The following is a 10,352-nucleotide window of genomic DNA, read 5'->3' on the forward strand; positions in this document are numbered from 1 at the left end:
TTTTCACCTGGCTTTCAACTGTCTTTCAACTGTCTTTCACCTGGCTTTCACCTGGCTTTTTCAACTGTCTTTCAACTGTCTTTCAACTGTCTTTCACCTGGCTTTTCACCTGTTTTTCACCTGGCTTTCACCTGGCTTTCCTGGCTTTCAACTGTCTTTCAGCAGACTTTCACCTGGCTTTCACCTGGCTTTCAACTGTCTTTCACCTGGCTTTCACCTGGCTTTCACCTGACTTTCACCTGGCTTTCACCAGTCTTCACCTGGCTTTCACCTGGCTTTCACCTGGCTTTCAACTGACTTTCACCTGTTTTTCACCTGGCTTTCACCTGGCTTTCACCTGGCTTTCACCTGGATTTCAACTGTCTTTCACCTGTTTTTCACCTGGCTTTCAACTGTCTTTCACCTGGCTTTCAACTGGCTTTTGTAGCTTTCACCTGGCTTTCACCTGTCTTTCAACTGGCTTTCACCCTGTCTTTCAACTGGCTTTCACCTGACTTTGACCTGGCTTTCACCAGTCTTCACCTGTAGCTTTCACCTGGCTTTCACCTGGCTTTCAACTGACTTTCACCTGGCTTTCACCTGGCTTTCACCTGGCTTTCAACTGGCTTTCACCTGACTTTCACCTGGCTTTCACCTGGCTTTCACCTGGCTTTCACCTGTCTTTCAACTGTCTTTCACCTGACTTTCACCTGGCATTTCACCAGTCTTCACCTGGCTTTCACCTGGCTTTTCACCTGGCTTTCAACTGACTTTCACCTGTTTTCACCTGGCTTTCACCTGGCTATCACCTGGCTTTCAACTGTCTTTCACCTGTTTTTCACCTGGCTTTCAACTGTCTTTCACCTGGCTTTCAACTGGCTTTCACCTGGCTCACCTGGCTTTCACCTGGCTTTCAACTGTCTTTCACCTGTTTTTCACCTGGCTTTCAACTGGCTTTCACCTGGCTTTCACCTGTTTTTCACCTTGCTTTCACCTGGCTTTCCTGTTTTCACCTGGCTTTCACCTGGCTTTCACCTGGCTTTCAACTGGCTTTCACCTGGCTTTCACCTGGCTTTCAACTATTTTTCACCTGGCTTTCAACTGGCTTTCACCTGTTTTTCACCTGGCTTTCACCTGGCTTTCACCTGGCATTCACCTGGTTTTCACCTGTCTTTCACCTGTCTTTCACCTGGCTTTCACCTGGCTTTCACCTGGTTTCCACCTGGCTTTCAACTGTCTTTCAACTGTCTTTCACCTGGCTTTCACCTGGCTTTCAACTGTCTTTCAACTGTCTTTCACTGGCTTTCACCTGTTTTTCACCTGGCTTTCATGGCATTCACCTGGCTTTCAACTGTCTTTCAACTGACTTTCACCTGGCTTTCACCTGGCTTTCAACTGTCTTTCACCTGCCTTTCACCTGGCTTTCAGCACTGACTTTCACCTGTTTTTCACCTGGCTTTCACCTGGCTTTCACCTGGCTTTCAACTGTCTTTCACCTGTTTTTCACCTGGCTTTCAACTGTCTTTCACCTGGCTTTCAACTGGCTTTCACCTGGCTTTCACCTGGCTTTTTCACCTGGCTTTCAACTGTCTTTTCACCTGTTTTTCACCTGGCTTTCAACTGGCTTTCACCCTGGCTTTCACCTGTTTTTCACCTGGCTTTCACCTGTTTTTTCACCTGGCTTTCACCTGGCTTTCACCTGGCTTTCAACTGGCTTTCACCTGGCTTTCACCTGGCTTTCAACTATTTTTCACCTGGCTTTCAACTGGCTTTCACCTGTTTTTCACCTGGCTTTCACCTGGCTTTCAACTGGCTTTCACCTGGCTTTCACCTGTTTTTCACCTGGCTTTCACCTGTTTTTCACCTGGCTTTCACCCCTGGCTTTCACCTGGCATTCACCTGGATTTTCACCTGTCTTTCACCTGGCTTTCACCTGGCTTTCACCTGGCTTTCACCTGGCTTTCAACTGTCTTTCAACTGTCTTTCACCTGGCTTTCACCTGGCTTTCAACTGTCTTTCAACTGTCTTTCACCTGGCTTTCACCTGTTTTCACCTGGCTTTCACCTGGCTTTCACCTGGCTTTCACCTGGCTTTCAACTGTCTTTCAACTGACTTTCACCTGGCTTTCACCTGGCTTTCAACTGTCTTTCAACTGTCTTTCACCTGGCTTTCACCTGTTTTTCACCTGGCTTTCACCTGGCTTTCACCTGGCTTTCACCTGTCTTTCAACTGACTTTCACCTGGCTTTCACCTGGCTTTCACCTGACTTTCACCTGGCTTTTCACCTGGCTTTCACCTGGCTTTCAACTGTCTTTCAACTGTCTTTCACCTGTTTTTCACCTGGCTTTCAACTGTCTTTCACCTGGCTTTCACCTGGCTTTCACCTGGCTTTCACCTGACTTTCACCTGGCTTTCACCTGGCTTTCACCTGGCTTTCACCTGACTTTCACCTGGCTTTCACCTGGCTTTCACCTGTTTTTCACCTGGCTTTCATCTGGCTTTCACCTGTTTTTCACCTGACTTTCACCCTGGCTTTCACCTGTTTTTCACCTGGCTTTCACCTGTTTTCACCTGGCTTTCACCTGGCTTTCACCTGTTTTCCACCTGGCTTTCCACCTGTTTTTTCACCTGGCTTTCATCTGGCTTTCACCTGTTTTCACCTGACTTTCACCTGGCTTTCCTCTTTTTTTCACCTGGCTTTCACCTGTTTTTCACGGGCTTTCACCTGGCTTTCACCTGGCTTTCACCTGACTTTCACCTGGCTTTCACCTGTTTTCACCTGGCTTTCATCTGGCTTTCACCTGTTTTTCACCTGACTTTCACCTTGCTTTCACCTGTTTTTCACCTGGCTTTCACCTGTTTTTCACCTGGCTTTCATCTGGCTTTCACCTGGCTTTCACCTGTTTTCCACCTGGCTTTCACCTGTTTTTCACCTGGCTTTCATCTGGCTTTCACCTGTTTTTCACCTGACTTTCACCTGGCTTTCACCTCTTTTTCACCTGGCTTTCACCTGTTTTTCACCTGGCTTTCATCTGGCTTTCACCTGGCTTTCACCTGGCTTTCACCTGGCTTTCACCTCTTTTTTCACCTGGCTTTCACCTGGCTTTCATCTGGCTTTCACCTGGCTTTCACCTGGCTTTCACCTGACTTTTTCACCTGGCTTTCACCTGGCTTTCACCTGGCTTTCCTGTTTTCACCCCTGGCTTTCATCTGGCTTTCACCTGGCTTTCACCTGGCTTTCACCTGGCTTTCACCTGTTTTTCACCTGGCTTTCACCTGGCATTCACCAGTCTTCACCTGGCTTTCACCCCTGGCTTTCACCTGGCTTTCAACTGACTTTCACCTGTTTTTTCACCTGGCTTTCACCTGGCTATCACCTGTTTTTCACCTGGCTTTCATCTGGCTTTCACCTGGCTTTCACCTGGCTTTCACCTGGCTTTCACCTGTTTTTCACCTGGCTGCCTGGCATTCCACCAGTCTTCACCTGGCTTTCACCTGGCTTTCACCTGGCTTTCAACTGACTTTCACCTGTTTTCACCTGGCTTTCACCTGGCTATCACCTGCTTTCAACTTCTTTCACCTGTTTTTCACCTGGCTTTCACCTGTCTTTCACCTGGCTTTCACCTGGCTTTCAACTGGCTTTCACCTGGCTTTCACCTGGCTTTCAACTATTTTTCACCTGGCTTTCAACTGGCTTTCACCTGTTTTTTCACCTGGCTTTCACCTGGCTTTCACCTGGCATTCACCTGGCTTTCACCTGTCTTTCACCTGTCTTTCACCTGGCTTTCACCTGGCTTTCACCTGGTTTCACCCTGGCTTTCAACTGTCTTTCAACTGTCTTTCACCTGGCTTTCACCTGGCTTTCAACTGTCTTTCAAATGTCTTTCACCTGGCTTTCACCTGTTTTTCACCCTGGCTTTCACCTGGCATTCACCCTGGCTTTCAACTGTCTTTCAACTGACTTTCACCTGGCTTTCACCTGGCTTTCAACTGTCTTTCACCTGCCTTTCACCTGGCTTTCAGCTGACTTTCACCTGTTTTCACCTGGCTTTCACCTGGCTTTCACCTGGCTTTCCAACTGTCTTTCACCTGTTTTTCACCTGGCTTTCAACTGTCTTTCACCTGGCTTTCAACTGGCTTTCACCTGGCTTTCACCTGGCTTTCAACTATTTTTCACCTGGCTTTCAACTGGCTTTCATTTTTCACCTGGCTTTCAACTGGCTTTCACCTGGCTTTCACCTTTTCACCTGGCTTTCACCTGTTTTTCACCTGGCTTTCACCTGGCTTTCACCTGGCATTCACCTGGTTTTCACCTTCACCTGGCTTTCACCTGGTTTTCACCTGGCTTTCAACTGTCTTTCAACTGTCTTTCACCTGGCATTCACCTGGCTTTCAACTGTCTTTCAACTGTCTTTCAACTGTCTTTCACCTGGCTTTCACCTGGTTTTCACCTGGCTTTCACCTGGCTTTCACCTGGCTTTCAACTGTCTTTCAACTGACTTTCAACTGGCTTTCACCTGGCTTTCAACTGTCTTTCACCTGGCTTTCACCTGGCTTTCACCTGACTTTCACCTGCTTTTCTTCACCTGGCTTTCACCTGGCTTTCACCTGGCTTTCAACTGACTTTCACCTGTTTTTCACCTGGCTTTTCTTTCACCTGTGGCTTTCACTGACTGTCTTTCACCTGGCTTTCACCTGGCTTTCAACTGGCTTTTCTCACCCTGGCTTTCACTGTCTTTCCTGGCTTTCACCTGTCTTTCCTGACCTGACTTTGACCTGGCTTTCACCAGTCTTCACCTGGCTTTCACCTGGCTTTCACCTGGCTTTCAACTGACTTTCACCTGGCTTTCACCTGGCTTTCACCTGGCTTTCAACTGTCTTTCACCTGTTTTTCACCTGTCTTTCAACTGTGACTTTCACCTGGCATTCACCTTTCACCTGGCTTTCACCTGGCTTTCACCTGCTTTCAACTGACTTTCACCTGTTTTCACCTGGCTTTCACCTGGCTTTCAACTGTCTTTCACCTGTTTTTCACCCTGGCTTTCAACTGTCTTTCACCTGGCTTTCACTTTCCTGGCTTTCAACTGTCTTTCACCTGTTTTTTCACCTGGCTTTCAACTGGCTTTCACCTGGCTTTCCCTGCTGTTTCACCTGGCTTTCACCTGGCTTTCACCTGTTTTCACCCTGGCTTTCACCTAGCTTTTCACCTGGCTTTCAACACAAGCTTTCACCTTCACTGGCTTTCAACTATTTTTCACCTGGCTTTCAACTGGCTTTACTGTTTTTCACCTGGCTTTCACCTGGCTTTCACCTGGACCTGGTTTTCACCTGTCTTTCACCTGTCTTTCACCTGGCTTTCACCTGGCTTTCACCTGGTTTTCCCTGGCTTTCAACTGTCTTTCGCTGTCTTTCACCTGCTTTCACCTGGCTTTAAAGCTGCCTTTCACTGGCTTTCACCTATTTTTCACCTGGCTTTTTTCACCTGGCTTTCAACTGTCTTTCAACTGACTTTCACCTGGCTTTCACCTGGCTTTCACCTGGCATTCACCTGGCTTTCAACTTTTCACCTGTCTTTCACCTGGCTTTCACCTGGCTTTCACCTGGCTTTCACTGTCTTTCACCTGTTTTCACCTGGCTTTCAAACTGGCTTTCACCTCTTTCAACTGTCTTTCACCTGGCTTTCAACTGGCTTTCACCTGTCTTTCAACTGGCTTTCACCTCTTTTTCACCTGGCTTTCACCTGTTTTTCACCTGGCTTTCACCTGGCTTTCACCTGGCTTTCACCTGGCTTTCACCTGGCTTTCACCTGGTCTTTCAACTGTCTTTCACCTGGCTTTCACCTGGCTTTCAACTGTCTTTCAACTGTCTTTCACCCCTGGCTTTCACCTGTTTTTCACCTGGCTTTCACCTGGCTTTCACCTGGCTTTCACCTGTCTTTCAACTGTCTTTCACCTGGCTTTCACCTGGCTTTTTCACCTGACTTTCACTTTCAGTCTTCATGGCTTTCACCTGGCTTTCACCTGGCTTTCTTTCACCTGGTGGCTTTCAACTGTCTTTCACCTGTTTTTCACTGGCTTTTTTTCACCTGGCTTTCAAACTGTCTTTCACCTGTCTTTCACCTGGCTTTCACCTGGCTGTTTTCACCTGACTGTTTTCACCTGGCTTTCACCTGGCTTTCAACTGGACTTTCTACCTGGCTTTCAACTGACTTTCACCTGTTTTTCACCTGGCTTTCACCTGTTTTTCACCTGGCTTTCACCTATGGCTTTCTGGCTTTCACCTGGCTTTCACCTGGCCTGGTTTTCACCTTTTCACCTGACTTTCACCTGGCTTTCACCTGTTTTTCACCTGGCTTTCAACTGTCTTTCAACTGTCTTTCACCTGGCTTTCACCTGTTTTCACCTGGCTTTCACCTGTTTTCTTTCACCTGGCTTTCACTGTCTTTCAACTGTTTTCACCTGGCTTTCATCTGGCTTTCAACTGTCTTTCCTGTTTTTCACCTGACTTTCACCTGGCTTTCACCTGGCTTTTTTTCACCTGGCTTTCACCTGTTTTTCACTGTCTTTCCTGTTTTTCACCTGGCTTTCAACTGTCTTTCACCTGGCTTTCACCTGGCTTTCACCTTTTCACCTGACTTTCACCTGGCTTTCACCTGTTTTCACCTGGCTTTCATCTGGCTTTCACCTGTTTTCACCTGACTTTCATCTGGCTTTCACCTGTTTTTTCACCTGACTTTCACCTGGCTTTCTGCCTGTTTTTCACCTGGCTTTCACCTGTTTTTCACTGGCTTTCACCTGTTTTTCACCTGGCTTTCACCTGTTTTTCACCTGACTTTCACCTGGCTTTTCACCTGGCTTTCACCTGTTTTCCACCTGGCTTTCACCTGGCTTTCACCTGGCTTTCATCTGGCTTTCACCTGTTTTTCACCTGACTTTCATCTGGCTTTCACCTGTTTTTTCACCTGACTTTTTTTCACCTGGCTTTCACCTGTTTTTCACCTGGCTTTCATCTGGCTTTCACCTGTTTTCCACCTGGCTTTCACCTGGCTTTCACCTGGCTTTCATCTGGCTTTCACCTCTTTCACCTGGCTTTCACCTCTTTTTCACCTAGCTTTCACCTGTTTTTCACCTGGCTTTCATCTGCTTTCACCTGGCTTTCACCTGGCTTTCACCTGGCTCACCCTGGCTTTTTCACCTGGCTTTCACCTGACTTTCATCTGGCTTTCACCTGGCTTTCACCTGGCTTTCACCTGACTTTTGGCTTTCACCTGGCTTTCACCTGGCTTTCACCTGTTTTTCACCTGGCTTTCTGGCTTTCACCTGGCTTTCACCTGGCTTTCACCTGGCTTTTCAGGAGGCTAATTCAAGCAGGAGGCACAATGTCTCTGAGTAAAAGAACATTAACCCTCACTATTGTCCTGCCCCTCTTCTTTGTGTGTGCGTGTGTGTGTGAGTGTGCGTGTGGATGTGTGTGTGTGTGTGTGTCAGTAACCCACCGTAATCCCCACCATTACCCACCCCTCCAGGGTTAGAGGAAGATACAATCAGAAGGCTGTCAATAGCGTTGTGTTTTTCTCAATGAAGATACATGGACACCTTCTTGCTTGCGAAAGGTCAGCAGGGGATGGATGGAGGGAGAGAGCGAGAGCGAGGGAGGGTTGAAGTAGCAGAGAAGCAGCATGGGTAATGTAATGATGGGCTGTGCCCTGAAGCCATGGGGCTGCTGTGTCTTATAGCCTGAGAGACATGACAATGCACCAGGCAGGCCCACACGTAGCTGGCTGAGACTCTACAGGCTGCTTCTACTAGCTCCAGTTCCTTCCTTCCCGCCACTGACACAGTAGCGACACAAAAGACAAGCCACAAAAGAAGGATGTGAACTAGAGAAAATAGAGAGAGGGACAGAGAGCTAGAAAGAGCGAGAGAGCGAGAGGCGAGAGAGAGAGCAGAGAGAGAGAGAGAGAGAGAGCAGAGAGAGAGAGAGAGAGAGAGAGAGAGAGAGAGAGAGAGAGAGAGAGAGAGAGAGAGAGAGAGAGAGAGAGAGAGAGAGAGAGAGAGAGAGAGAGAGAGAGAGAGAGAGAGAGAGAGAGAGAGAGAGAGAGAGAGAGAGAGAGAGAGAGAGAGAGAGAGAGAGAGAGAGAGACATGACTAGAGACTGGGACAGTGAGTTGAACTGGGACCAGAAATCTTGAGGCCCTCACTGACATTATTCAGCCTGGAACAAGCCAGTCACTCCTCCTGGAACAAGCCAGTCACTCCTCCTGGAACAAGCCAGTCACTCCTCCTGGAACAAGCCAGTCACTCCTCCTGGAACATCCCAGCATACTGTACTGTGCTTGGCTAAGCCAGGACAGGATGGAGTGGGACATGACAGGACAAGACGGGGTGGGACATGACAGGACAGGATGGGGTAGGACATGACAGGACAAGACGGGGTGGGACATGACAGGACAGGACAGGACGGGGGTGGGACATGGACAGGACAGGACGGGGGTGGGACATGACAGGACAGGACGGGGTGGGACATGACAGGACAGGACGGGGTGGGACATGACAGGACAGGATGGGGAAGGACATGACAGGACAGGACGGGGGTGGGACAGGACAGGACGGGATGGGACATGACAGGACGAGTGGGACATGACAGGACAGGACGGGGTGGGACATGACAGGAGAAGACGGGGTGGGACATGACAGGACAAGACGGGAGTGGGACATGACAGGACAGGACGGGGTGGGACATGACAGGACAGGATGGGGTGGGACATGACAGGACAGTGGGGGTGGGGGTCTAGACATGGCAGCGGGGGTGGGGGTCTGGACTAGGACAGTGAGGGTGGGGGTCTAGACATGGACAGTGAGGGTGGGGGGCTGGACTAGGACAGTGAGGGTGGGGGGCTGGACTAGGACAGTGGGGGTGGGGGTCTGAGACTAGGACAGTGAGGGTGGGGAGCTGGACTAGGACAGTGTGGGTGGGGGACTGTAGTGGGACAGTGGGGGGTGGGGGGCTGGACATGGACAGTGGGGGACTGTAGTAGGACAGTGGGGGTGGGGGTCTAGACATGGACAGTTGGGGACTGTAGTAGGACAGTGGGGGTGGGGGTCTAGACATGGACAGTGGGGCTGGGGTCTAGACATGAACAGTTGGATTGGGGTCTAGACATGGACAGTGGGGGACTGTAGTAGGACAGTGGGGGTGCCATTTTGGCAATTATTGTTGCATGAATTATGTTGGTTGTATGTCTGTCTGTCTCTGTCTGTCTGTGTGGGTTGTCTGTCTGTCTCTGTCTGTCTGTGTGGGTTGTCTCTGTCTGTCTCTGTCTGTGTGGGTTGTCTCTCTGTCTGTCTGTCTGTCTGTCTGTCTGTCTGTCTGTCTGTCTGTCTGTCTGTCTGTCTGTCTGTCTGTCAGTTGAACAGTTTGGGAGTCTAGACATGGACAGTGGGGGACTGTAGTAGGTCAGTGGGGGTGCCATTTTGGCAATTATTGTTGTTGCATGAATTCTGTTGGTTGTCTGTCTGTCTGTCTCTGTGGAAGAGCTGTCTGTCTGTCTCTCTGTGTAGGCTGTCTGTCTCTTCCTGTGTGGGAGGGCTGTCTGTCTCTGCTTGTGTGTGAGGGGCAGTCTTGTCTCTGTCTGTCTGGGAGGGCTGTTTGTCTCTGTCTGTCTTCAGCTGTATTGTTTCTGTCTGTCTGGGAGGGGGCTGTGTGTCTCATTGTCTCTGTCTGTCTGGGAGGGCTGTATTGTCTCTGTCTGTCTGGGAGGGTTGTATTGTCTCTGTCTGTCCGGGAGGGCTGTTTGTCTCTGTCTGTCTGGGAGGGCTGTATTGTCTCTGTCTGTCTGGGAGGGCTGTATTGTCTCTGTCTGTCTGGGAGGGCTGTATTGTCTCTGTCTGTCTGGGAGGGCTGTATTGTCTCTGTCTGTCTGGGAGGGCTGTTTGTCTCTGTCTGTCTGGGAGGGCTGTTTGTCTCTGTCTGTCTGGGAGGGCTGTTTGTCTCTGTCTGTCTGGGAGGGCTGTATTGTCTCTGTCTGTCTGGGAGGGCTGTTTGTCTCTGTCTGTCTGGGAGGGCTGTTTGTCTCTGTCTGTCTGGGAGGGCTGTTTGTCTCTGTCTGTCTGGGAGGGCTGTTATGTCTGTCTGGGAGGGCTGTATTGTCTCTGTCTGTCTGGGTTGTCTCTGTCTGCTGGGAGGGTTTTGTCTCTGTCTGTCTGGGAGGGCTGTTTGTCTCTGTCTGTCTGGGAGGGCTGTATTGTCTCTGTCTGTCTAGGAGGGCTGTTTGTCTCTGTCTGTCTGGGAGGGTTGCTGCAGCCATGTTCATGGGGCCTGTTTGTCTCTGCCCTGTCTGAGAGGTTGTGGCTGTCTATGTCTGTCTGGGAGGG

At 49.6% G+C, this 10,352-nt stretch overlaps 1 protein-coding gene across 1 annotated transcript; it reads right to left on the bottom strand.

Moving 5' to 3' along the window:
* Positions 1-8,769: 8,769 nt before the first annotated feature.
* LOC135538010 (uncharacterized) lies at positions 8,770-9,090 on the bottom strand. Its single transcript, XM_064964006.1, has one exon. The coding sequence runs from the start codon at positions 9,088-9,090 to the stop codon at positions 8,770-8,772; it is 321 nt and encodes a 106-aa protein (XP_064820078.1).
* Between the last annotated feature and the right edge of the window lie 1,262 nt (positions 9,091-10,352).

Source organism: Oncorhynchus masou, unplaced genomic scaffold (assembly GCF_036934945.1).
Source record: "Oncorhynchus masou masou isolate Uvic2021 unplaced genomic scaffold, UVic_Omas_1.1 unplaced_scaffold_8873, whole genome shotgun sequence".
Taxonomy (NCBI): domain Eukaryota; kingdom Metazoa; phylum Chordata; class Actinopteri; order Salmoniformes; family Salmonidae; genus Oncorhynchus; species Oncorhynchus masou.

Bases quoted from the DNA above. Each gene is read 5' to 3' on its own strand.
- LOC135538010 (XM_064964006.1), bottom strand. From the start codon at position 9,090: ATGTCTAGACCCCCACCCCCACTGTCCTACTACAGTCCCCAACTGTCC.